Here is a 27,902-nt window from a genome sequence, read left to right as displayed (position 1 = left end):
CTCATTTCTACGAGAAACAGAACGATTTTATTTATTTATACTCTGATTTCACGGAGCCATGGAGACACTGAAATTTATAGGTTTGTTGTGTGCGCCAAATTCACCTCTGAGCACATTTGCGGCCCTCTGGATCGCCATGGCGACCCTCCACAGCTCCTGCCGCACCGCCGCCTGCCGTTGTCTCGTGCTCTGGTTCCCTCGCCGAGAGATGGCGTCCGCGATCCCCGGGAAGAACGAGAGCTCGCTCTCGTAGTCCTCCGGTGGCGAGTACATCTACGAATAAACAAATAAACTGTTGTTGGAAAGGCGTGCTCATAGTCGCTAGAAATATGATCAAGTTATTCTTGGCGCCATTGTTGCGTCACTTGGCGCAGGGTTTGCTCACCAGATGCTTGTACCATGTTCTTCCTTGGAGTCCTTCCGCGTGCAGGAAGCTTCTTTCGGCTAGCAGAAGGCGGTCGTTCAACAGCCGCCTCCTTATAAGACCGCGTCCATCGTGTATATCCAGCAGCTTTAGTTCCTGGATTTGATACCAAAAATCAACAGCGTAAACCACTAAATTTCACACCCAAACCATTTCATTAACCGTGGCCTGATAGTGTTAAAAAAAATATTGTGCTGGACTACTCTGGCAAAGCTTCAACGGTAACTCAGTGGTCATTGACCATAACTGAGGCAAACATGCGAATCTGCTTAAGCATTTGACAACAGAAGTGCATATTCTTGGAGCCCGACAATGTCCAAACGAAAATAAGAAACACAAGTACACGAACAAAAAATTACAATGGAGCAATACAAAGGAAAAATACAATAAAGTGTGTATAGCCTCAACATACCTTTGCCTCCTTCTGAACTTCTGTAGCTGCACTGGAAAGATCATTGATGAATCCATTTATGACACTGACTGATTGACTATTGTTCATCCTGTCAGCAAGTACATTTGTATGCTCCTGTAATGTTACGAATTCCAAGTGTACATTAAAACAAACACGCTACATCGGGACACTGTTGCCATAGTAATACACGCATGGCTTATTATGTGTTTGACAGACCAGATTTGCCAAATTGGGCATAGACCTATTTATAATTTGTAGATATGATGTGTTAAATGAGAGTTAATCCCTGATCTGGAGGTCAATCCTCTCAAGGAAGAAGCACTAATGTGTGTAGCATCTTATGAAGACAGAGAAAGAAATGCCCAACAATAATGAATATGCTTATCATAATTCTGAAAAATAATTACTGTACCTGCAACTGTGAGGCATATGTGTGGTAATCAAAAGGCAACACAAGATCATTTGCCAAGCGAAGCGCTAGTAGTCCCCAAATTTCGGTAACTGATGAAGTGGAAAAGTCAAATAAGTGGGTCTGATGACTACTATTATACATGCTTGCGGAAATCATTTTTCAAGCACCAGTCAAAATCTACCACAACCATATGTGCAGTTCTGTAGGCCACAGTCCATGTGCATTCTTACTCTTGACCAACAAAATTGTAATTGTAAGGCACTCATATCATTTTGATAGATCGTGCTGCTACTTACTAGCCAAATGACGAAGAAACAATGGATCACCATGCTTTTCCATCCAGATATAAGAGTCAAGTGCAGTATGATATCCAGGAAATTCTGTATCAGTAGTACTCTGGTTAGTGATGATGATTAACAGAATCAATAGGACACGTGGTATGAAAAGATAGAGCGAGGAAGTAAATTCCATCTGCCTATTAAGGCTGACCAGGAAAAATATGGAAACAAAAGAAATTATCCGCATACATAACTTTAAAAAATTGGATTTTATAACCCAAACAAAATACATAAAAAATTGGTATGCAGTAACTATACTAAAATTGGCATTTATTCGAAAGGAATCCATATTGGGCTATCTGAAACTCAAAATTATACAAGATCTGACTTCTGAAAGAGATGAAAATATGGTAGTTTCTATTTGGAAAAAGGACAGTTTTTTCCCCTCAAACTACATATATGCTGAAGTGTAAGAGTAAGACAGCGGAGATCACAAGGTATGATTTCGTATCAAATATCAACAAGAATCTTGGAGCAACCATTGAATTAAATGTACTCAAATACCTTTTCCATAGTACAAGTCCACACAAGGAATTCCAGCATGATGGAGAAATGGGGCGAAATCAGAATCAGTTCTGGCAAGTCTCTCTATCTGCATATTGAGATCATCTTCAGAAATAAATCCAAACACCTAGAATACAAGCAAGGTACTAACTGCAATCATCTCAATACAATTATTCTGTGTGGGTATTGTCCGTGATTACATTAGCAAAGAGGCGCTCTCGAGGCAAAATGAGGAGGAAACCTTTCTGAATTACGCGAGCATGATCGGTAAGACCAAAGTGGTTTATTAATTGATCATATGTACCACACTCAACGGAGATTAGACCAGTTTCAAAAGATAAATCTGCCAAAATTCCAACTAGCAGCCATTTGTTCATATCTAAACCTGGTTTCTGCGTACTAATTGCAAATACTTAGAGGCTAATCTTGGCTCCAAGCTATAGACCATGTAGTAAACTGCTGTGAAGATAATCTGTGGATTTCAAACTATGAATGTACTATTTTCTTGGTTTGATCTTTGAATTGCTACCGTGTTCCAGTTAAACAATATATTAGATAACTATATTGTGTTTTTTTATACCACCTATTTTAGTAAAGATCGGAGTATTGCTCGGATTAGAAATACACATCATTTAAAACGGGAAGTGGCTGCATTTGCGTTCCTTTGGTCTGGCTGTCATCGTGACTGCTGATTTGAATAAAAAATTGACCTCGACAATGTAGATTGTAGTAGCCAAATTTAGGGAGAGGCGTGTGTTCGCCCACTATGATCTATAAAGACCTCATACGCATTTGGGAACACTATGTCTGTCCCCTTACTAGCATCATAATGCACGATAGTCAACGAGATCAGTAAGAAAATTATGAGACCACAAATGAGACGTGATGTCAACATGGTCACAGTTAACTTGCATGCAGAGGACAAACCGTGACCTCTATGTGTCGCTGTTGTGAAACTCTCATTTGCCTTTTAACCATTTTAGAGCAACTAGAGACAAGAGACAACATCGAATTGTAGTCCAACCACAATACTATGTGCAGGGGGGAAATTAAACAATCATAATTCTTACATTGATGCCGCCATTCATTGTACTCCATGTATCATGAACTGTCTTTCCTTCAACATCTGGATCCTTTACCTGGAAATAACAGGTTTGAAATAGAATAAATCTCATCTACTCATTCCAATTCTTTCATACCACGGTGACGCTGATGTCGTAATGATATTTCCTACATAACGATGGTTAAGCTAACTAGTTTCAACCATATGCGGGAAACATGCAGGTACTAACAAAGGTTTTATAACAGAACCATGTGTAAGAAATTGCTACTGTTAGCTAAAAGTGAACTTGAGCCAGAGAAGAATGCAAGAGTAAAATAATTTCTTTTTACCTGTCTTGTAACATCGATCAAGAGCTTATCCAACTGGGGAGTAGAACCAGCGAAAAGCCCCATGCCTTGCACAGCACAGTCAACATTCAAGTAAGCTACAGCTTTGGATTGAAGATCTCCAAGGTTCTCTTCGACCCATTCAGTTGACCCGATCTGGAAAAAAGAACCTTCAAAATATAGAAAAAGCAAGTGTAGCAAAAAGTAAATGAGTCTTGGGAGTTGTAATAAATTAACAAAGTAAATCAAGTAAAAGAATCTTTTACTCAGAATTTTGAGCAGCCTAAAACTAGATAGCACATAACAACTTCATGTGGTCATGATTTTGCTATCAATAAAATCAAGAAAATGATTTGCAAATGATCCAATATCAGAAATCCATAAAACTTAACATCTGCCTTGTTCTTTTTTTTCTCTAACCAACATCTGCTTTGTTCTGATCTTTTGAATTGTGAGTATTGCAAATCATGCCACTACCAACAGCCACATAATCAGACCATTATTTTGCAAAAAAAACACTTGCTGATTATGTAGGTAAAAAATTAGTCAACCTCAACTGCTTGCCACCTTATTCTGATATTTTGAATTGTACCTACCACAAACATGCCACTATTGACCGCCACATGATTACATGATTATTCTTGCAACATAGACACACATATATTGACATTTAAGGTCGATGCAGCTTCACATTTGTGACAGCCAGTTTACCACCTTATGAATTTTGCTACAAATGACCAGCATGCCTTAACTCTAAAGTGCACGTACAGTTTCAAATTTAGTGAGGGCCGGGGGGAGGGGGGCACATGTCCCCACACTACTATACACATATCCTATGGTTACGTAGATCATGTTTTTCAAACCAAGCATCTTATCATCTTCTGTTGACACAGACTTACCATTCCAAACTCTTCAGCATCCCAGCTACAAAGAATGATAGTCCTCCGTGGTGTCCAACCTGACCGCAGCATTATTCCAAGACGGCGAGCAACATCAAGAAGCGCAGCTGTCCCACTATTAGGATCAACTGCTCCATACGTCCATGCATCTCGGTGGTTCCCAAGGATCACGTAACGATCAGGTTCTTCGCGTCCTTTTATGACAGCAAAAATATCCTTTATCGTAGCCATCTTCCTGTCCTCCTTAAAAACAGAGATGAGAAGACCGTTTTTTCAGAAATTAAAGCCACCATGAGCTTGAATATTGTCGATGAGGTACAAGTAGTATTTGAAAGGAGATGCAACAACACAAAACTCCAAAGAAAATACTTATGAACGTACGGCAATTATATGGCCTTTTGTTTGTCCAGCACTACCTGGCCCACCCAAAAATGACAAAATGGTATACATCATCAACAGAACAAAGTCACCCAAAGGTTGCAAAATTTACAGCACCGAAATGTTCTGTTATTTCATACTCAAATTACTTTGCTATATCGCCAGAAAAATCTCCCTTCACAAATTATAATCCATATTCTGAGAATGCGAAAGGATTAAGGATGTTATGGAACCATGAGAAAGGGAAGCAAAAATTACCACTCTACATATATTAGTGACTTACAAATGGAGGAGAGCAAAGATGCGATAAATGTGGGCAGACAAGGAAGCCATTATCTGCCTTTCATGAATAAAGTGAGGAAGTATATACACAGCAAAAGAAGGAGGCATCCAAGCTCCCTTCACCGTGTATCCGTAACAATAATCTTCAGAAAGCCAACCAACCTGTACTGGCAGCAAAAACTACCTGGGGGCGCACTAAACACCAAACAGAGCCGCTATTTGACACAGTCTTTGCTTTGCCATGGAAAAAGATCAAAAGATGCAAGGACCGCTGGAACCATATCCCAAATAGTGAGGTCGACAACGACATGAGTCACTGTAATTCCCTGCTTAAATTTGGTAGTAGCAGTAGTACAAATGTACAATACAGATGCAGGCCACAGACCACACACTCTACCAGATTAAGCAAACGTCAACCTCGGTGAGTTCCTAACAAAAATGGGTCAAATTAGCAGCCTATCTATGGAAACCCCAAAATTCAGGTGGTCGGTCGACGGAATTTCCCGTTTTCGCGTCCTTCTTGTCCGCCTCTGTCTGTACATGGCGACAGCAAAATACCAAACCAATGCCTATGTACACCTGAATACCTGGTAGGTGAAGTTGACCAGCGTGGGGCCTGGTCCGACGCCGCCGGCGTGGCCCTCGAGCCCGAGCCCCGCGCGCCACTCCGCCGGCAAGGCCGGCCCGCCCAGGCTCCGCACGATGGCCGAGGCCGTGTCGGCCGACACCGGCATGGACGGGATCGTCGGGAACCGCCGCCGGACCGCCTCGTGGTCGAACCCTAGCCGCTCCGCGCCGTCCGCCGCGGCCCAGCCGGGCGTGAGCGGGTCGCCGGGGCCCCCCAGGAGGACTGTGCCCCTCTCGACGCCGCCGTCCGCGCGGCCGGCGATGAGCACTGCGACGGCGCCCCTCCCCGCGGCGCGCGCCACCACCCCGCCGCGGTACCCGCCCCCGCGGACCGCCACGGCGACGCGGCCGCGGAGGGACACCCCGAGCCGGTCGAGCGCGGCGAGGTCCTCCTCGCGGCCCAGGTTGACGAACACCGCCTCCGCCACGGCCGCACCGGAGGGAGCATACGCGTGGTAGGGCCGCACGACGCGGCGGCCCGGGTCCGCCGGCTCGTCCGTCGACAGGTGCGCCAGGAGGGACCGGTCGGCGGCGAGCAGCGCGAGTGAGGCGTGCGCCCGGTACGAGAGCAGCGGTGCGTACTCGCGGGTCAGCGTCCTTAACCCCGCGGCGCGGAGCCGTGAGAGCACGTACGCGGCCACGCCCGCCGCCCCGGGCGTGCCCGCGAGGTGCGGCCCCGACGTGAGAGTGAGCAGGTCGGCGGCGATGCTGGCGTTGGCCCCCGGGGAGAGCGAGAGGAAGAGCGCGGCAGGGTCGGTGCCGGATTGGCCGGGGCGGGTCCCCGGCGGGCGGCCGTGGAGCACGAGCAGCGAGACGAGGAGCAGCAGGCCGAAGGGCAGGAGGAGGCGCGCGAGGCGGAGTGGCCGCGGCGAGGAAGACGGCGAGGAGGCGTGCGGCATTTCGCGGCGGCTGAGCCTGAGCGTGTGGGGGCTCGGAACACCAGCGGGCTTCGGGGGCGCGCCCACCACCCGTGCGCGGCTTTTACGGCCATGGAAAGGGGGCCGTTACCAACTTTAGCGCGGCTCGCCATCGCAGTACCCTGTACTCTACTTACTACAGTATACTGGTGGTCCTATACGTAGGAGTACGTTGTGGATGGGAAGATGCATGCTCTCGCCATTGCCGTTTCTTCAGATAAGTAAGAGTACGTGCGTAACGTACGAGTACTAGGCTTTACTACGAGCGGGGGTCCCGGGGAGCTTCCACTCGGAGCGAGTGCCGGCGGCGGGGCCGGCTGCGCTGCGCCGATTGGCCGGCCGGGGCGGTGCGCGGCGCACCTCGGCCCACTAGCGATGTGTGTGGGGGCGCGGGCTGTCGCCCCGCCGCCCGCGAGCGAGCTCCCTTTGCGACGTGCCGACTGCCGAGAGGGAGCGGGGCACGGACAGAGGACAGCGACCGGCGCACCTGTGGGCTGTGGCAGGCAGGTCGGTGCGTTTTGGGCTTTCGGATGCTCTCGGTGCCTGCCCTGTAGACCGATAGGGCATCGCACGTGGAAGAATGGGACGTGCTGGTTGTCGTCTCGCGGCGAACAAAGGTGTGTGTGCGTGCTCGTCCTTTATCCATGGGCATGTGCTTTATGTCACTTTGGATGAGACTCTGGCTAGCAGAGGCTGTGAGGTGAATAGTTGTGTTTTGCATCTTGCACTGCATTGCATTTGCAATTTTGCATACACCTCTCACGGAAGGAACTCCTCACAGCAGTGCCTGTGTGTCTCCATGTAAAGCTACTGGGAGTAGAATCTTCTTTCACATGTTTTAGTAGTAGTAGTAAAACAAAGAGAGATAGTAGTAGAAGTTTCGTAACTGAATCGCAAAACCCAGGAGAGAACTGTAAAACCGGACCACGGGTCTAGCCGTCGTCGCACACAAATCGCTTGACGGCCCGGACCACGCCGCTTCCGGCGTCGCCGTACGGCTCGATGACGAAGAACCCGTGGTCCTGCCCCTCGAACTCCACGAGCTCCACCGGCTTCCCCATCGCCTTCAACCTCGCGACGTAGTCCGCGGTTGGGCCGCGCAGCTGGTCGCGCTCGGCGGCCACCACGAGCATCGGCGGGAGCACGACGCCGTCCAGCGCCGGGCCCCCGGGCGCGAATGGGTTGGCCAGCGGGTGGTCGCGGTTCCTCGTGGACTCCGGCGGCAGCGCCAGGCGCCACAGCTGGTCGCACGCCGGCGCCCCGCCGAACAGCGGGCAGAGCATCGCGCACCCGGCGACGCGCGCGGGGTCGAGGCTGAGGCTGCCCAGCCCGAGACGGACGGACATGTGGTGGACGATGTTCCCGCCGGCCGAGTCGCCGCAAACGAACACCCGGCTCAAATCCGCCGACCCCGCGAGCCAGGGGTCGGCGCTCTCGGCCGCCGCCTGCCCGCGCACCCAGGACAGGAAGGTCGCCGCGTCGTCGAGGGCCGCGGGGAGGCGATGCTCCGGGGCGAGGCGGTAGTCCGCGGACAGCACCACGGCCGGGATCTCGCCGGCGAGGCGGAGGCAGCAGGCGTGGAAGTTGGGCATCTCGAAGCTGCCCATGAAGTACCCGCCGCCGTGGAAGTAGGCAAGCACCGGGAGCTTCTCGCCACAGGAGGCCGCCGGTGGCTTGTACACGCGGAGCTTGAGGTTGTGGTCGGCGTCGTACACGACGTCCTTCCACTCGACAACGGGCTGGTCGGGCGGCGGGGACGGGGAAGGGAGCGGGTTGTAGTCCGGGAAACGAATCACCGTGCCGTCGCTGAGGAGCTGGAGGAAAGGGCGCATATCCTCCACGACGTGCGGAGGGGAGGAGGACGCCATGCGGCGATGGGGCTATGAACTTGGCTGAGGCAGTTTACTTTTGACCACTGATGCCACTAGTCCGGTAGGCTAGCCGGCGGCGAGTAGTACTTATAGATATTCTGAAAAGTTAAACTCCATAAACTTTGATCAAGTTTATAAGGAAAATTATTTATATCTACAATACAAATATATACAATATGAAAGTACGTCTTGTGATGTATCCGAGGATATGTATTTGGTATTCTTGATCTATATTTTTTTTCCATATGAACTTGGTCAAAATCTATAAAGTTTGATTCTCAAAAAATATACGAACTACATTATGAGGAGGGAGTACAACATGAACGATGTGAGCTAGTTTGGGCATTTTTTATCCGAAATTGAGCAAAGATCTCATCTTCAGATAATCAGTGATTGGTTAGGTGTTACTGGTCAGTGATTGTTTCAGTGATTGGCATGTCTAATCGAACGCTAATGACCACATCCGCCATGAGCGCGCGTTCGATGAGGTGGACCACCGGGCGATGGAGCGTGCCAACATGGTGGCGGTCGCCCGGCTCGCCAGCGAGCTTTCAAGCAATTCATCGCCGACGAGAGCAAGGCGAGGACCAACCGCCGGTACTTGGCCGAGGAGGATCACGAGTGTGATGCATTATTCAACCAGCTCGCCAACGACAACTCAAGTGAGCCCGTCGATGCGCTGGTGCTCTGGCAGGGGACCCATAAAACCTCGCCCCCGACTCAGGATTAGTGCTTGCTTTAGCTTTAGTTTACCTCTATGTAAGAGCTATCTACTTTAATTATGAACTATGATGTTGTGTTCTGAATCATTATGTGTGATTATGCACTATGTGGTCACAATTTAATTTCAATTTTGAGTTTTGAATGAGATGTTTGCGCACAAATTGGATTTGAGGAGTTAAATTTTAGGATTCGGTTAGCTTCACACATTTTTATAACTCCTCGTAATTGAGAAGTTAAGATTTAAGAGGAAATTGGAGGAAAATATTTGAGGGTTCGGCTAGTGTTGCCCTCAGAGTCATGGCGCCGAGTTGGAGTGCCACCAAGCTATGGCACTCCTCAAAGTTTAATCCATGTTACTTTTGTCTCATATCTGACAAAATCAAACAACCGACATATAAAGAATTATTAAGGATCCCCACTCTTCAAAATTTCTATAAAAAACATGGAATCAAAGAGGCACCAGATGAATCAAAAAAACCACAAGTGACGAGGTTACAAGTATGGTTGTGAGAAGCTACGAGGCAAAAACACATAACACGATCGCGTCGCTCTCCGGGGAGGGGCGGCTTGGGCGAAACCTAACGCGCCACCGTCGCCAACCCCCACGCACCCCCTGCTTCATCTTGTCGCCGTTGGGCAAAGCCCATGCGGCAGCCGGCGGTGGCGGGACTCCCATGCTCGGTTGCTCGGTTGCGCGGTGTGCGACGCAAGGCTGGGTGCCGGGTGGCCGATCTGGGCTCTCTCTCTCCGGCGGTGGCAGCCTACGGCGGTGGCGCTGGTGCTGGGCCGACACGGGGGTTGTGGGCGCGCAGACGTGATGGAGTTCGAGCGGCACGGATCTGGCACATCTACGACGCTGTGGTGTTGGGCGCTGGGGTGGTTGTGACCTCATCTCCTCCTCGCGGTGGATGCACGGTGACATGTTGTTTTGGCTGTACATGGCGGCCTCGTGCCCGGATCTGGTTGGCATGGGACGTCGGTGGGATGCAGTGATGCTGGCTGATCGGAGACGTGCGAGCGGCAAGGCAGTTGCGCATGGTGGGGGGCTGCTCTGGTCGGTTGCGGGTGGATTGGAGTTGCTGCTCCAGACCTTCATGGTCGGCCAGGCGGCGCTACTCGGTTGGATCGGTGCTCTGGTGAGGTTGCGGTGGTGTGCTTCGGCGGTGGCCACCGCGTGGTGCGGGTGGTCATGCCGATGGGTGTCTGGCAGCACTTCCTCTTCGAGCCGGCTCGCATGGTGGGTGTGTGGGCAACGTTTGTGGCATGTCAGAGCCCTCGTTGCAGTGGTGGTGGTGCCGATATCGATGCAGGTAGTCCACAATGGTGACGTGAAGGCCATTGCGTCCTCCGTTCCTCTTGGTTTGTTTCGCCACTGTAGAGTGCGGGCGGAGTCACAGCTTGGTCTCGCACGTTTAGCAGTGGCTTGCCCTATGTTGCTCCCCGGGGCCTGAGGTGGCGAGGCATAAAGCTTTGGGCGAAAGCCTTGTTCTTGGATGGGGGTCGTTGCTGGTGATGTTGGCGCCTATGGACGACGTTGCCAAAGAGTACTTCTTCAAATTGGGCTGTGGCCGGTTGGGGTCCATGCGGCGTTTAGAGGCTGTTCACTAGGCCGAACAATTGTGGGGTTTGTTGGGGCGGTTTTGCGTGGATCAGGGTGAAAGCTTTGGAGTCGACGGGGGTTGATGTCGGTGGTGGCGATGTTTTCGGACGTCGTTTACCTTCTTGAAGGCGTTTTCGAAGATCTTTCCTTCGAACTTTCCAAGGAGATGGTATGTTAGGCGCTGGTGGTGTGCTTGGGTTGTGGCTAGTGGTTTTTTTTTTTGCCTTTTTTTTAGTTATTGTTATGGTTTTCAGCTTAGTTTCGGTAATAAACATGTTCGCCCTATATTTGTTTTTCTCCTCATAATTAAATCGGCGGAGCTCCTACCTTAACACGTCAAAGAAAGAAAAGGTACAAGGCATCTGAAGTATCTTTCGTGCTTGTAGATATCAGGCGGTTGCTTTTTCTTTTTAATAGTGTTGGATGCTTCCATCATCCTCTCTTTTTATTGGAGTGAGGATGCCTTGTGTACATGTCATGAGTAAGGTCCCTCCGTAACTAAATATAAGACGAAAACAACTTCTATTTTGTTACAGAGGTAGTATCTTATTATGTACAATAGGTAGACAATGAGGCAAATTTGTCGACAACGGGTACAAGAAAGAAATCTCATAGGAGGGTTATTAGGGTAATGAAGTAGAGTTACCCATGACGTGACTATTGCACCGTCAACGGCGACAATGATGAGGTGCCAGAGTTAGTTTTGAGGTTGGATAGGAAGAGGATGATGTTTGGGACGTGATGTTTCTTAGCTCCAGCTCAAATAAGCTCAGGCCAACAATAAAATCTGAAATTTTGAAAATAGACTCTAAAAATTCTAAAAACTTTGTGGCAAGCATTGACTAATATTTTGATTGATTGCAAAGTCTTATCATTGAATGACATTCATAGAAGTCGTGAAAAATAATCGATGCTCCAAAAATGCAATTTTCAAAAGCATTTTTTAGTGCTGACTCTTTTGTCACGACACCCACAATTGCCATTCCATGATGAGACTTTGCAAGCACTCAATACGTTTATCGAAGTTTTCCAAAAAGAATTCAGATTTTTTTGAATCATTTTCAGCCTTTTCAAATTTACTATTCATCAAAAGCTCATTTGAACTCGTGAGCAGAAGAGGACTTTCGGTGTTCCTTGGTGCTAGAGGTTTAGATATAGGGAAAAGTATATTTTTCGTTCCTTGGTGACGTGGCATGGTTTTGACTACCGAACTCGCCCCATTATTGTCCACCTCATCTTCGTCTTCTTCTTCTACCTTCTCTCTCTCACCCAAGCTGGAGAAGAATCCCATGACACATGGTTACCATGAGCCTGGCCTGCCTGCTGCTAGTCGTACACCGTTGTGACGGTGCGCTCCACTCCGCGGTTGTCAAAGTAGTGCACGGTGGCCATGTGCCACTGCCCACGCCCTCGGACGCCAGCGCCGGCGCATCCACAGGGAAACAGAGTCGCACATCACGAAGGGCGCCATGCACAAAGTTGCGGCACCAGCAGTCTGAGCACGGCTGCACGGCTCGCCGGATTTGTCGCCGCTGCCATCGGCACGGCGCGGCGGGAGCGGGAGCGGGAGCGAGAGAATATCATCAGGGATCAGGCTTTGAACTAGAGCGGGAGTGAGCTAGGGGCCGACGGTGCAGCAGCGGGAGCATTTGTCAGGCTCGGAACCAGCGCGGGAGTGAGCTAGGGGATCCCCTGTAAACAACAGTCGTGAAGAATCAACAAATCAGCAAAGTTCGAGGCGAACCTTTAGAACATCTCCAACGGCCGCACAAAAATATCACGCCCAATAAAAGTTATAGCGCGCCATTTTAGCACTTTTAATGCGCCGGGACCAACATTGCTTTAGCAGACGCCCAAAGACGCGCGCACAAAAAGCAGACAGTGCAAATTGTGAAGCGCACGCAATCCGAAGCCTAAAATATGCTGCGCGCGGTAGCGTTTTTCAGCGCGCGCCCAAAACTTTTTAGCGCTACAACATCTCCTAAAGCTGTTGGGCGCTAAAAAAACGAATTTTTAGTGCGCGGAGGTCTTTTTTGGCGCCTGTTGGAGATGCTCTTAGCAAACATAGCCAGCCTTTGTGTGCGTGCCTACGTTGTGTTTCCATCCGACTGGTTTGTACGTATGTGCGTGAGACTTGGGCGTTTCTGGCGGGGGCAATCAATTTGCTTGGCTGTGCACGGGAGGATCGATCAAGTTGCGTATGGATGTATCATCAGCAGCGAAGGAAGAGGTGGACGAGTACGAAGGTGAGGCCGCGGCTGCCGGAGGCAGCAGAGCAGACGTGCGGTGAGGTGCTTCCCTGTGCACAAGGAGAGGGGAAGAAGACGAAGGTGAGGTGGACGACGATGTGGCAAGGGCGGTGGTCAAAACCATGCCATGTCAGCACAAAACCACCTGAAGCCATTTGAGGGACGAAAATTATCCAGTTTCAACAATTGAGGGACTAGGTTTTTCTGGTTTTGTAGTTGAGGGATCATTTCTAGACTATTGGTAAAATTGAGGGAAGAAAAATATACTTCTCCCTTAGATATAAAGCCTGATCCGCTTGAATTGAGGAGGTTGTTATAGTGGTTTGAGAAATAAGTCAATTAAGAAATAAGCACATATCGTTGGATCTAGAGAGAACAACTTACCAAAACACTAAGAAAATTGTTCGATCTAGAATAGTGACGGCTCATGAACCATTAGCTGCATTTTAGCGAAAAGGCAAGCACCCTAACAATGACCGGTGGTGTTTAGATGGTCATTTGGAAATATGTATTTTAAATGAAAATGATTAAAATCTGACATCAGATTTGTAGGCATGACAAATCCAATGCTTTTTACGTCAGATTATGTTGTCTTAGGGGTATCTCCAAGGCGGATCCGTAAACCTCCACAACCGTTCGGATCACGCTGTCCGGACCGTGGAAACCATTCAACGCGGTCCTGTATCGGTCTGTCGTGCGGTCCGGATGCGATTTCTCCCGCAAACCGTAGACAAAAGTGGGAGGTTTTGCGTGAGTCCTGACCGCTCGCAAGCCCCGCTCCTGACCACCCTGGCCATGAAAAACCCGTCACCTTGGATCCTAGAAAGTTTGCCTTTTCTTTTTAATAGTGTTGGATCCTAGAAAAAAGAACGGATTTGCCATGTTTGTTAAAAAAACCGCTCGCGGCAACATAATTTGTCATCTTGGATGTAGTATGATTTTTTCAATGCTAAAAAATCTGACATTTGATTTGTAGCGAAATCCTTATAAATTGGCAATACATTCAAATCGGATGCATATGTTGAGAAGAGAAAAAAGAATATGTCTAAGTTTTTGGCATCTTTGTATTTTGAGGAGTATGACATACGAGTGTCCAAAACAAAATGTTACTCCACTCGCCCTTCACAAAGCAGCGATACAAACTGAACTGCTTTGCTCGATCTCCAATTTAGTCGGAGGCGCCGCCGTTACCGTAGACAAACCGTTTGACGAGCCGGACCACCTCACTGCCGGCGTCGCCGTACGGCTCGACGGCGAAGAACCCGTGGTGCTGCCCCTCGAACTCCACGAGCTCCACCGGCTTCCCCATGGCCTTGAGCCTCGCGGCATAGTCCGCGGCGCGGTCGCGCAGCAGGTCGTGCGCGGCGGCCACCACGAGCATCGGAGGCAGCGCGACGCCGTCAAGGGCCGGGCTGTCCGGGCCGAACGGGTTGGCCAGCGGGTGGTCCCTCGTGGACCCAGGCGGCAGCACCAGGCGCCACGCCTGGTCGACCGCCGGCAGCGACAGGAACGGGCCCGGCGGGAACTCCGCCTCCGACGCCGTCCTCTCCTCCCCGCCGAACATCGGGCAGAGCATCGCGCACCCGGCGACGCGAACGGGCTCGAGGGGGCCGAGCCGGCCCGACGCGAGGCGGACGGCCGTGTGGTGGACGACGCCCCCGCCGGCCGAGTCCCCGGCGACGAACACCCGGTCGAAGTCCGCCGTCTCCGAGAGCCATGGGTCGGCGTTGTCTCCAACAGCCGCTGCCTGGCCGCGCACCCAGGACACGACGTTCGCCGCGTCGTCGAGGCCCGCGGGGAACCGGTGCTCGGGGGCGAGGCGGTAGTCTGCAGAGAGCACCACAGCCGGGAGCTCGCCGGCGAGGCGGACGCAGCACGCGTGGAAGTTGGGCATGTCGAAGCTGCCGATGCTGTACCCGCCGCCGTGGAAGTAGACGATCACCGGGAGCTTGTTCCCGGAGGAGGAGGCCGCCGCCGGCCTGTAGATGCGGAGCTTGAGGCCGTGGCTGGCGTCGTACACGACGTCCTTCCAGTCGACGACGGGCTGGCCGGGCGGCGGCGACGGGATCGGGAGCGGGTAGCCGTCCGTGAAGCGGATCACCGTGCCGTCGCTGAGGAGCTGCAGGAACGGGGGCACGTCCTCCACGACGTGCGGCGGCGAGGAGGACGCCATGGGAGAGGTGCGGTCGTGTGGTGGCGACGAGGAAGTTGACTGGAGCGGGGTCACGTTTTGGCCAGTGATGGTACTGCTCGCAGCTAGTGTGTGTGTGGTAGGCAGCTTGGAATGGGAGACATCTTTGCTGCGTCGCCATTTTTATATACCAACGGAGTGAGCTAATTGAGCATGATATATTTTTCTAGAAACTTGATGAGCACGGATCCAGCGTCAGTTAGCCGGTCTCCCTTGGCTTCCTGCTGATTTCGTCTCTGTTTCCGCTGCCGAAATTATCCACGTGCCTTTTAGAAAACGGCGATTTCATGTCAAGAACCGATGTTTTGATTCAACCGAGTGAGGTGAAAAGAAATGAGTAAGAACATGCTGGTTTTTTTCCAAAAAAGAGAGCGCATGCTAGTTCAATTATTAAAATTACTAGTAAAATGCCCGTGCGTTGCAACGGGTTTTTAAAGCGCTCTTCATTTGTTCCCTTTTTCTTCCCTTAACTAAAATGTTTCTCACAGTGATGTGTGAACTCATAAATTTACAACCAAACTAACATATCAAGAGGTAAAAACATATTTATCGAAGAGCATATGTACATCAGATTCGACATTAAGGTTCCGATGTCTGGTAGATTGAGAACAAAAAAATGGTGACTTACAAACAAATCTCATTTATATTTCAGAACATGGTTGTGATAACCCACAATTATAGGGGATCGCAACAGTTTTCGAGGGTAGAGTATTCAACCCAAATTTATTGATTCGACACAAGGGGAGCCAAAGAATATTCTCAAGTATTAGCAACTGAGTTGTCAATTCAGCCACACCTGGATAACTTAATATCTGCAGCAAAATATTTAGTAGCAAAATAGTATGATAGTAACGGTAACGGTAGCAAAGGTAATATTTTTGGGTTTTGTAGTGATTGTAACAGTAGCAACGGAAAAGTAAATAAGCGGAGAACAATATGTGAAAAGCTCGTAGGCATTGGATCGGTGATGGAGAATTATGCCGGATGCGGTTCATCATGTAACAGTCATAACATAGGGTGACACAGAACTAGCTCCAATTCATTAATGTAATGTAGGCATGTATTCCGAATATAGTCATACGTGCTTATGAAAAAAACTTGCATGACATATTTTGTCCTACCCTCCCGTGGCAGCGGGGTCCTAATGGAAACTAAGGGATATTAAGGCCTCCTTTTAATAGAGTACCGGAACAAAGCATTAACACATAGTGAATGCATGAACTCCTCAAACTACGGTCATCACCGGGAGTGGTCCCGATTATTGTCACTTCGGGGTTGCCGGATCATAACACATAGTAGGTGACTATAGACTTGCAAGATAGGATCAAGAACTCACATATATTCATGAAAACATAATAGGTTCAGATCTGAAATCATGGCACTCGGGCCCTAGTGACAAGCATTAAGCATAGCAAAGTCATAGCAACATCAATCTCAGAACATAGTGGATAATAGGGATCAAACCCTAACAAAACTAACTCGATTACATGATAGATCTCATCCAACCCATCACCGTCCAGCAAGCCTACGATGGAATTACTCACGCACGGCGGTGAGCATCATGAAATTGGTGATGGAGGATGGTTGATGATGATGACGGCGACGGATTCCCCTCTCCGGAGCCCCGAACGGACTCCAGATCAGCCCTCCCGAGAGGTTTTAGGGCTTGGCGGCGGCTCCGTATCGTAAAACGCGATGAATCCTTCTCTCTGATTTTTTCTCCCCGAAAGTGAATATATGGAGTTGGAGTTGAGGTCGGTGGAGCGTCAGGGGGCCCACGAGGTAGGGGGCGCGCCCAGGGGGCAGGCGCGCCCCCCCACCCTCGTGGACAGGGTGTGGGCCCCTGACGTGGATTTTTCTTCCGGTATTTTTAATATTTTCCAAAAAGATGTTCCGTGGAGTTTCAGGTCATTCCGAGAACTTTTGTTTCTGCACATAAATAACACCATGGAAAGTCTGCTGAAAATAGCGTCAGTCCGGGTTAGTTCCATTCAAATCATGCAAGTTAGAGTCCAAAACAAGGGCAAAAATGTTTGGAAAAGTAGATACGACAGAGACGTATCAACTCCCCCAAGCTTAAACCTTTGCTTGTCCTCAAGCAATTCAGTTGATAAACTGAAAGTGATAAAGAAAAACTTTTACAAACTCTGTTTGCTCTTGTTGTTGTAAATATGTAAGCCAGCATTCGAGTTTTCAGCAAAGATTATGACTAACCAGATTCACAATAACTCTTAGGTCTCATGTTTACTCATGTCAATGGCATAATCAACTAGCGAGCAATAATAATAGATCTCGGATGACAACACTTTTTCAAAACAATCATAATATGATATAATAAGATGGTATCTCGCTAGCCCTTTCTGAGACCGCAAAACATAAATGCAGAGCACCTTTAAAGATCAAGGACTGACTAGACATTGTAATTCATGGTAAAAGAGATCCAGTCATAGTCATACCCAATATAAATTAATAGTAATGAATGCAAATGACAGCAGCGCTCTCCAGCTAGTGCTTTTTAATAAGAGGGTGATGACTCAACCTGAAAGTAAATAGATAGGCCCTTCGCAGAGGGGAGCAGGGATTTGTAGAGGTGCCAGAGCTCGGTTTTGAAATAGAGATAAATAATATTTTGAGCGGCATACTTTCATTGTCAACATAACAACCAAGAGATGGCGATATCTTTCATGCTACACACATTATAGGCGGTTCCCAAACAGAATGGTAAAGTTTATACTCCCCCTCCACCAACAAGCATCAATCCATGGCTTGCTCGAAACAACGAGTGCCTCCAACTAACAACAGTCCCAGGGGGAGTTTTGTTTGCAATTATTTTGATTTAGTTTGCATAAAGCATGGGACTGGGCATCCCGGTGATCAGCCATTTTCTCGTGAGTGAGAAGCGGAGTCCACTCCTCTTGAGAATAACCCGCCTAGCATGGAAGATACGGACATCCCTAGTTGATACATGAGCTATTCGAGCATACAAAACAGAATTTCATTTGAAGGTTTAGAGTTTGGCACATACAAATTTACTTGGAACGGCAGGTAGATACCGCATATAGGAAGATATAGTGGACTCATATGGAATAACTTTGGGGTTTAAGGGATTGGATGCACAAGCAGTATTCCCGCTTAGTACAAGTGAAGGCTAGCAAAAGACTGGGAAGCGACCAACTAGAGAGCGACAACAGTCATGAACATGCATTAAAATTAATAGACATTGAGTATGAGCATGAGTAGGATATAATCCACCATGAACATAAGTATCGTGAAGGCTATGTTGATTTGTTTCAACTACATGTGTGAACATGTGCCAAGTCGAGTCACTTAAATCATTCAAAGGAGGATACCACCCCACTATACCACATCACAACTATTTTAATAGCATGTTGGCACGCAAGGTAAACCATTATAACTCATAGCTAATCAAGCATGGCATAAGCAACTATGATCTCTAATTGTCATTGCAAACATGTTTATTCATAATAGGCTGAATCAGGAACGATGAACTAATCATATTTACAAAAACAAGAGAGGTCGAGTTCATACCAGCTTCTCTCATCTCAGTCGGTCCATCACATATCGTAATAATTGCCTTGCACTTGCACGACCGAACGATGTGAAAATAATAAGAGTGCACGTGCATTGGACTAAGCTGGAATCTGCGAGCATTCAATAAACAGGAGAAGACAAGGCAATATGGGCTCTTGGTTAAATCAACAATAATGCATATAAGAGCCACTTCAACAATTTAATCATGATCTTCTCCTATTGACCCCCAAAGAAAAGAAAAGAAATAAAACTATTTACACTGGAAAGCTCCCAACAAGCAAAAAAAGAACGGGAAATATTTTTGGGTTTTCTTTTTAATTATTACTACTACAGCAAGAAAAGTAAACTAACTAAAAGTTACAACTAATTTTTTTGGTTTTCTTAAGGTTTATCAAACACACAAGAAGAAAGCAAGAAAAAGGAAAATAAACTAGCATGGATATTACCGTGAAAGAGTATGAGCACCGACAACTAGCAATGAGTGTGTAAACATAAATGTAATGTCGGTGGGAAATACGTACTCCCCCAAGCTTAGGCTTTTGGCCTAAGTTGGTTTATTGCCACAGATGGCCTGGCGGATATCCATAGTTGTAGTCGGGGTCGTACTGAGATGCAGCGGCTATTGCCTCCTGAGCTGTAGCGTGGCGGCGAGCTGTCTCCGCCCTCCTCCCGTACTCATCTGCCTCCTCTCTGGTAATAACATATCTTCCTTTTGCCTGATACTCAAAGAAGGCAGGAGCAGGGAGAGTAATACTGACAGCACGACGTCTGTCAAAGATTAAGCGATACTAGAGAGGTGATTCATTCCTCTCGACAAACTGGTGGTGAACCATAGCATTAAAGTCTAGGTAAGCAGGAGGCAATTCAATATCATCATCACGTATGGTTACACCAAGAAAATTAGCTAAGCGGGTTGCATAAATTCCACTAAAGAAATCTCCATTAAGTCTATTATGATGCAACCTACGTGCAACAATGGCTCCCAAATTATAAGATTTGTCTCCTAACACAGCACTCCTAAGAATACTGAGGTTAGGGACACACATATGACATGCTTCATCTTTACCATTTATGCACCTACCTATGAAGAGAGCAAAATAATGTATAGCAGGAAAATGAATGCTCCCTATGGTAGCTTGTGCTATGTCTCTAGATTCCCCCACAATTATACTAGCAAGAAAATTTCTAAATTCAGATTTGCGGGGTTCACTAGCACTACCCCATTGTGGAAGTTTGCAAGCAGTGGTAAAATCCTCTAAGTCCATAGTATAAGATTTTTCATAAAGATCAAACAGGACAGTTGGAGAATTACGTGAAGATGAAAATTCAAACCTCCTCACAAAGGAACTAGTGAGATAGTGCTACTGGCGGCACTTTTCTCCCTCGAAGTTCACAAGATCAGCGTTACGCAAATATGTGTTAAATTCTTCCTTGATTCCCGCTCGATCCATAAAGTTTTCTGAAGGCCATTCACAAGGCCGCACTGGAGCGTCCCTTGGTGGCTCATCGTCAGCATCACGCATTGCAAGCCTGGGTCCTTGCTTCCTTGAAGAACCACCTTGGAACATTTTCCTAAGCATATTTCTTCCTCTGAAAAATTTCTGAAATTTTTAGTAACTTCAAAATAAAAGTGAACCAAACTCAACAAAATTGAAAGCAACTACTCCTACAAGTGCCTAGAGACTATATCAAGCATTAGAACTACTTGGAACCATATAAATTTGACGTGCAAGCTCAAGAACATGGTCACCTAGGCAGCACAAATTTGCAATGAATAAAGCACTAGAACAAAAACTAATTGGACCAATGGAGGAGTCACATACCAAGGAACAATCTCCCCAAGCAGTTTTGTGAGAGGTGCTTTGAGCAAGGAGATCGAAAATCGCAGCAAAATGAGCTAGAACTCGTGCTTGAGCTAGATGGTGATTTTTTTGGGAGGAAGAAGAAGTGTGTGGGTGCAGGAATAAGTGGAGGGGAGCCACCATGGGCCCACGAGGCAGGGGGCGCGCCCTGGACCCTCGTGGCCAGGTGCTTGCTCCCCCTGCTGTGTTCTCAGTGCCAGATATTCTCAAATATTCCAGAAAAATCATATTTCATTTTCAGGGCATTTGGAGAACTTTTATTTTTGGGGTATTTTTATATTGCACGGATAATTCAGAAAACAGACAGGAAAATACTATTTTTACTTTATTTCAACTAAATAACAGAAAGTAGAGAGAGGGTACAGAAGGTTGTGCCTTCTAGTTTCATCCATCTCATGCCCATCAAAAGGAATCCACTAACAAGGTTGATCAAGTCTTGTTAACAAACTCATTCCGAATAACATGGAACCGGAGAAATTTCGAATAACACTATGTTACCTCAACGGGGATATGCACATCCCCAATAATAAGAATATCATATTTCTTCTTGACAGTAGGAAGAGGAAATTCAAAACCTCCAAAAATAATCGATGGAATTTTTCCAATAGAATTGATACTGTGGACTTGAGGTTGTTTCCTCGGAAAGTGTACCGTATGCTCATTACCATTAACATGAAAAGTGACATTGCCTTTGTTGCAATCAATAACAGCCCCTGCAGTATTCAAAAAAGGTCTTCCAAGAATAATAGACGTACTATTGTCCTCGGGAATATCAAGAATAACAAAGTCCGTTAAAATAGTAACATTTGCAACCACAACAGGCACATCCTCACAAATACCGACAGGTATAGCAGTTGATTTATCAGCCATTTGCAAAGATATTTCAGTAGGTGTCAACTTATTCAAGTCAAGTCTACGATATAAAGAGAGAGGCATAACACTAACACCGGCTCCAAGATCACATAAAGCAGTGTTAACATAGTTTCTTTTAATGGAGCATGGTATAGTTGGTACTCCTGGATCTCCTAGTTTCTTAGGTATTCCACCCTTAAAAGTATAATTAGCAAGCATGGTGGAAATTTCAGCTTCCGGTATCTTTCTTTTATTAATAACAATATCTTTCATATACTTAGCATAAGGATTCATTTTGAGCATATCAGTTAATCACATACGCAAAAAGATAGGTCTAATCATTTCAGCAAAGCGCTCAAAATCCTCATCATCCTTTTTCTTGGATGGTTTGGGAGGAAAAGGCATGGGTTTCTGAACCCATGGCTCCCTTTCTTTACCGTGCTTCCTAGCAACAAAGTCTCTCTTATCATAACGTTGATTCTTTGATTGTGGGTTATCAAGATCAACAACAAGTTCAATTTCTACATCATTATCATTACTAGGTTGAGCATCATCATGAACATCTTCATTAATATTATCACTAGGCTCATGTTCATTACCAGATTGTGTTTCAGCGTCAGAAATAGAAATATCATTTGGATTCTCAGGTGTTTCAGCAACAGGTTCACTAGAAGCATACAAAGTCCTATAATTTTTCTTTTTCTTCTTTTTAGAAGAGCTAGGTGCCTCAATATTATTTCTCTGAGAATCTTGCTCAATTCTCTTAGGGTGGCCTTTAGGATACAAAGGTTCCTGAGTCATCTTACCAGTTCTAGTAGCCACTCTAACAGCATAATCATTTTTCTTACTATTCAATTCATTGAGCAAATCATTCTGAGCTTTAAGTACTTGTTCTACTTGAGTGGTAACCATAGAAGCATGTTTACTAATGAGTTTAAGTTCACCTTTAACTCTAGACATTGTATTTCAAGCGTATCGGAATTGCATTTCAATTGTCTACCAAAATAAGCATTGAAATCTTCTTGCTTAACCATAAAGTTGTCAAACTCATCCAGACAATGGCTAGCAAACTTAGTAGGAGGGATTTCAGCTTTATCATATCTATAGAGAGAATTTACCTTTACTACCTGTGTTGGGTTATCAAGACCGTGAGTTTCTTCAATAGGTGGAGGATTAAGATCATATGTTTCTTCAACAGGCGATAAATTAAGACCATGTATTTCTTCAATAGGAGGTAAATTCTTAACATCTTCAGCTTTAATACCCTTTTCTTTCATAGATTTCTTTGCCTCTTGCATATCCTCAGGACTGAGAAATAGAACACCTCTCTTCTTCGAAGTTGGTTTAGGAATAGGCTCAGGAATTGGCTCAGGAGCTGGCTCAGGAAGAGTCCAATTATTTTCATTTGTCAACATATTATTCAATAGAATTTCAGCTTCATCCGGTGTTCTTTCCCTGAAAACAGAACCAGCACAACTATTCAGGTAATCTCTGAAAGCATCGGTTAGTCCATTATAAAAGATATCAAGTATTTCATTTTTCGTAAGAGGATGATCAGGCAAAGCATTAAGTAATTGGAGAAGCCTCCCCCAAGCTTGTGGGAGACTCTCTTTTTCAATTTGCACAAAATTATATATATCCCTCAAAGCAGCTTGTTTCTTATGAGCAGGGAAATATTTAGCAGAGAAGTAATAAATCATATCCTGGGGACTACGTACACAACCAGGATCAAGAGAATTAAACCATATCTTAGCCTCACCCTTTAATGAGAACGGAAATATTTTAAGGATATATAGGTAGAGAGATTTCTCATCATTAGTGAACAGGGTGGCTATATCATTTAATTTAGTAAGATGTGCCACAACAGTTTCAGATTCATAGCCATGAAAAGGATCAGATTCAACCAAAGTAATTATATCAGGATCAACAGAGAATTCATAATCCTTATCAGTAACACAGATAGGTGAAGTAGCAAAAGCAGGGTCAGGTTTCATTCTAACATTAAGAGATTGCCGCTTCCATTTAGCTAATAACCTCTTGAGCTCGTATCTATCTTTGCAAGCTAAAATAGCTAAAGCAACTTATTTTTCAAAAACATAACCCTCAGGAACAACAGACGATTCATATTTATTAGGGGGAGAGTCTTCATCACCACTTTCATCAATATTATCAGTTTCAATAATTTCATTCTCTCTAACCCTAGCAAGTTGTTCATCAAGAAATTCACCAAGTGGCACAGTAGTATCAAGCATAGAAGTAGTTTCATCATAAGTATCATGCATAGCAGAAGTGGCATCATCAATAACATGCGACATATCAGAACGAATAGCAGAAGCAGGTTTAGGTGCCGCAAGCTTACTCAAAACAGAAGGTGAATCAAGTGCAGAGCTAGATGGCAGTTCCTTACCTCCCCTCGTAGTTGAGGGATAGATTTTTGTTTTCTCGTCTTTCAAGTTCTTCATAGTGACCAGCAGATATAAATCCCAAGTGACTCAAAGAATAGAGCTATGCTCCCCGGCAACGGCGCCAGAAAATAGTCTTGATAACCCACAAGTATAGGGAATCGCAACCGTTTTTGAGGGTAGAGTATTCAACCCAAATTTATTGATTCGATACAAGGGGAGCCAAAGAATATTATCAAGTATTAGCAACTGAGTTGTCAATTCAGCCACACCTGGATAACCTAATATCTGCAGCAAAGTATTTAGTAGCAAAGTAGTATGATAGTAACGGTAACGGTAGCAAAGGTAATATTTTTGGGTTTTGTAGTGATTGTAACAGTAGCAACGGAAAAGTAAATAAGCGGAGAACAATATGTGAAAAGCTCGTAGGCATTGGATCGGTGATGGAGAATTATGCCGGATGCGGTTCATCATGTAACAGTCATAACATAGGGTGACACAGAACTAGCTCCAATTCATCAATGTAATGTAGGCATGTATTCCGAATATAGTCATACGTGCTTATGGAAAAGAACTTGCATGACATCTTTTGTCCTACCCTCCCGTGGCAGCGGGGTCCTAATGGAAACTAAGGGATATTAAGGCCTCCTTTTAATAGAGTACCGGAACAAAGCATTAACACATAGTGAATACATGAACTCCTCAAACTACGGTCATCACCGGGAGTGGTCCCAATTATTGTCACTTCGGGGTTGTCGGATCATAACACATAGTAGGTGACTATAGACTTGCAAGATAGGATCAAGAACTCACATATATTCATGAAAACATAATAGGTTCAGATCTGAAATCATGGCACTCGGGCCCTAGTGACAAGCATTAAGCATAGCAAAGTCATAGCAACATCAATCTCAGAACATAGTGGATACTAGGGATCAAACCCTAACAAAACTAACTCGATTACATGATAGATCTCATCCAACCCATCACCGTCCAGCAAGCCTACGATGGAATTACTCACGCACGGCGGTGAGCATCATGAAAATGGTGATGGAGGATGGTTGATGATGATGACGGCGACGGATTCCCCTCTCCGGAGCCCCGAACGGACTCCAGATCAGCCCTCCCGAGAGGTTTTAGGGCTTGGCGGCGGCTCCGTATCGTAAAACATGATGAATCCTTCTCTCTGATTTTTTTTCTCCCCGAAAGTGAATATGTGGAGTTGGAGTTGAGGTCGGTGGAGCGTCAGGGGGCCCACGAGGTAGGGGGCGCGCCCAGGGGGACAGGCGCGCCCCCACCCTCGTGGACAGGGTGTGGGCCCCCTGACGTGGATTTTTCTTCCGTATTTTTAATATTTTCCAAAAAGATGTTCCGTGGAGTTTCAGGTCATTCCGAGAACTTTTGTTTCTGCACATAAATAACACCATGGAAAGTCTGCTGAAAACAGCATCAGTCCGGGTTAGTTCCATTCAAATCATGCAAGTTAGAGTCCAAAACAAGGGCAAAAGTGTTTGGAAAAGTAGATACGACGGAGACGTATCAGGTTGTCCTACAATTGTGTGCATACAAGATCTTTTGCCCCCTCCCTCCCTCCCTTGATCTATCGCCCCTCTCTCCCCTCTCTCTCTCAATCACTCTCTCTTGATCTCTCTTAATCTCGAATGTATTGCCTTCTGAAGAGGGCTCTAGCGGTCTAGTAGCCGTCTCGTGAGCTGGTCATCATTCTTGTTGTTGGGGGCGACGGCGAATGAATGAGACATGGGTATGTGAGGCATCACAAAAATGCGATTTCAAAATTTTATTTGGAAAACTTTTCTAGCTCAAACTGCTTATTCAAGTTTGAAAATCAAATCACATGTATAGAAAACATTTTTTTCACAAACAGTATGGGTGCAAGGAGACATGTATTAGGGCATATGTTGTAGAGGAATACCGACTTTTTATACATGGGAGGAACCAACAAAGAAATAAAAATTTGAGAAAATGTTGGGCACAACTGTATTCTCACATGTGGACCTACAATAGATGTTAGCAAATATATACTCCCTCCGTCATCCCAAAATAAGTGTCTCAACTTTATAGTTGTAGACGGGTATTTTAACTGCTTCATTTCTTGAGACACTTATTTTGGGACGGAGGGAGTACTTCAAAAGTCACAACGACATTATTAAAAGTGTTATTACCCATCCAAAGAAAGATATTTATGTTGCATAAACATCAGAAACCAAAATTCAGTCCAATAAAGTGTACTGATCTTAATTATTAGCATTACTCACTTGATAGGAGCCATGATAATCTGCTCATATGTTGCTCCCTTAAGTCTAAGGGTGAGATCAACAACAGAAAAATCGACAGTGGGAACATGGAAGGCCATTCCAATCAATTTTCTAACGAGTTCTGGAAGCACCTTACCAACAGCATGCAAGAAATGAAGCAGTTAAAATACCCGTCTACAACCATAAATGACGTAGTTTACGTACCACGAGAAAGTATGTTCAGTCCTAGCTTGTCTTACAAGTAATATACTCCCTCCTGTCCTTTTTAGTCTACATATAAGTTTTGTCTGAAGTCAAAGTATCTCTATTTTGACCAAACTTATAGAAAAAAGTATCAACATCCACAAGGCCAAATCAATATTATTAGATTCATTATGAAATGTAGCTTCATAATACATATATTTGATATTGTAGATGTTCATATTTTTCAATATAAGTTTGGTCAAACATTGCAAAATTTAACTTGACACAAATCTAATACGCGGAGTAAAAATGCCGGAGGGAGTATGTAAAACAACTTTTCCAAGGCTGACAATACTATGTTGTGTCCATAAGGCTGAAGATATACTATGAACATGTCACCTTCTAACATGCCTGCAACTCCTGAATTTACTTCTCGGAGGATGATTCAACAATCTTCAAGTGTACAGTAGAAGCTCCATCTTTTCCTTTCCCCACACCCGTGCAAGAATGCCGCAAGTTCCACGTCCACCTCCCTCTCCAGCAAGACTTGACCGACTGCCTCTCCCCTCCGGCTTCCTGCACCCCCACTAGTAGAAAACAGGGCTTTGGTTGGGGCCTGGCCAGCCCATTAGTCCCGGTTCAGCCACGAACCGGGACCCATGGGGGCATACGTCCCGGTTCATGAGCCCAGGGGGCCGGCCGGGGCCTCGTGGGCATTGGTCCCGGTTCGTATGGACCCTTTTGTACCGGTTCCTGGCACGAACCGGACCAATAGGTCTCGCTCCTGTCCCACATACATTTGTCCCGGTTCGTGGCTTGAACTGGGACAAAAGGTTGGGCTTTAGTCCCGGTTTCAGCCACGAACCGGGACAAATGAGTTGCCTATATATACCCCATCGCCGCGGCAGAGCACTCCACAGTGCTCTGTTTTTTGCTGGCCGGTGAGGGGAGGGCATTTGAGTGCTCTAGCTCACCTCCTATGCACATGAGGTGTTCGATGAAATGCCCGAGCCACACTAGTTAAGCTTTCTCCTCTCGAAGCTCGACCTCCAAGCTCCATTTTCCCCGAGATTTGCATAGGATTAGCGGTCCGTCACGTCCTGTCCCCGTCTTCACCACCGTCGATCGCCCGCGCCGATCTCGTTGCCGCCACCATCGTGGTGAGCCTCTTGTTCTTATCTTCTTCTGAAAGAAAATAATTCTTACTTTAGATAGATACTTGTCTAATTATATATAATGCACGTAGATGAACCGGCAATGGATGTATGGTGTCAGACACACCTCCGAGTACGTTAAGGGCGTGCATAATTTTCTCGAAGTGGCTGAGGTAAACAAGCAGAATGGTTTTATGTGCTGTCCATGCCCTAGTTGTGGGAATACGAAGTCTTACTCTGACCGGAAAATCCTTCACACCCACATGCTTTATAAGGGTTTCATGCCACACTATAATGCTTGGACGAGGCACGGAGAAATAGGGGTTATGATGGAAGACAGCGATGAAGAAGAGGACGATGACAACTATGTGCCCCCTGAATACGGTGATGCTGCAACGGGGGAAG

The 27,902-nt window shown here is 46.3% G+C and overlaps 3 protein-coding genes across 3 annotated transcripts; all 3 read right to left on the bottom strand.

The window, feature by feature from the left end:
- Positions 1-4: 4 nt before the first annotated feature.
- On the bottom strand, positions 5-6,750 carry LOC123123128 (probable glutamate carboxypeptidase PLA3). Its single transcript, XM_044543579.1, has 10 exons — positions 5,626-6,750; positions 4,379-4,621; positions 3,483-3,635; positions 3,161-3,229; positions 2,091-2,178; positions 1,545-1,628; positions 1,249-1,337; positions 837-950; positions 386-520; positions 5-273 (listed from the first exon to the last, which is right to left on the bottom strand). Exons 1-10 carry the CDS (start codon positions 6,562-6,564, stop codon positions 49-51), a joined length of 2,139 nt encoding a protein of 712 aa, XP_044399514.1. The 5' UTR covers positions 6,565-6,750; the 3' UTR covers positions 5-48.
- A 668-nt stretch (positions 6,751-7,418) lies between these two features.
- LOC123125691 (probable carboxylesterase 15) lies at positions 7,419-8,652 on the bottom strand. The gene has a single exon (XM_044546164.1). The coding sequence runs from the start codon at positions 8,448-8,450 to the stop codon at positions 7,515-7,517; it is 936 nt and encodes a 311-aa protein (XP_044402099.1). The 5' UTR covers positions 8,451-8,652; the 3' UTR covers positions 7,419-7,514.
- A 5,337-nt stretch (positions 8,653-13,989) lies between these two features.
- Positions 13,990-15,323, bottom strand: LOC123125690 (probable carboxylesterase 15). Its single transcript, XM_044546163.1, has one exon. The coding sequence runs from the start codon at positions 15,196-15,198 to the stop codon at positions 14,194-14,196; it is 1,005 nt and encodes a 334-aa protein (XP_044402098.1). The 5' UTR covers positions 15,199-15,323; the 3' UTR covers positions 13,990-14,193.
- Positions 15,324-27,902: the final 12,579 nt, after the last annotated feature.

The sequence above is a fragment of the Triticum aestivum genome, chromosome 5D, assembly GCF_018294505.1.
Source record: "Triticum aestivum cultivar Chinese Spring chromosome 5D, IWGSC CS RefSeq v2.1, whole genome shotgun sequence".
Taxonomy (NCBI): domain Eukaryota; kingdom Viridiplantae; phylum Streptophyta; class Magnoliopsida; order Poales; family Poaceae; genus Triticum; species Triticum aestivum.
This window is presented reverse-complemented; position numbering and strand designations above follow the sequence as displayed.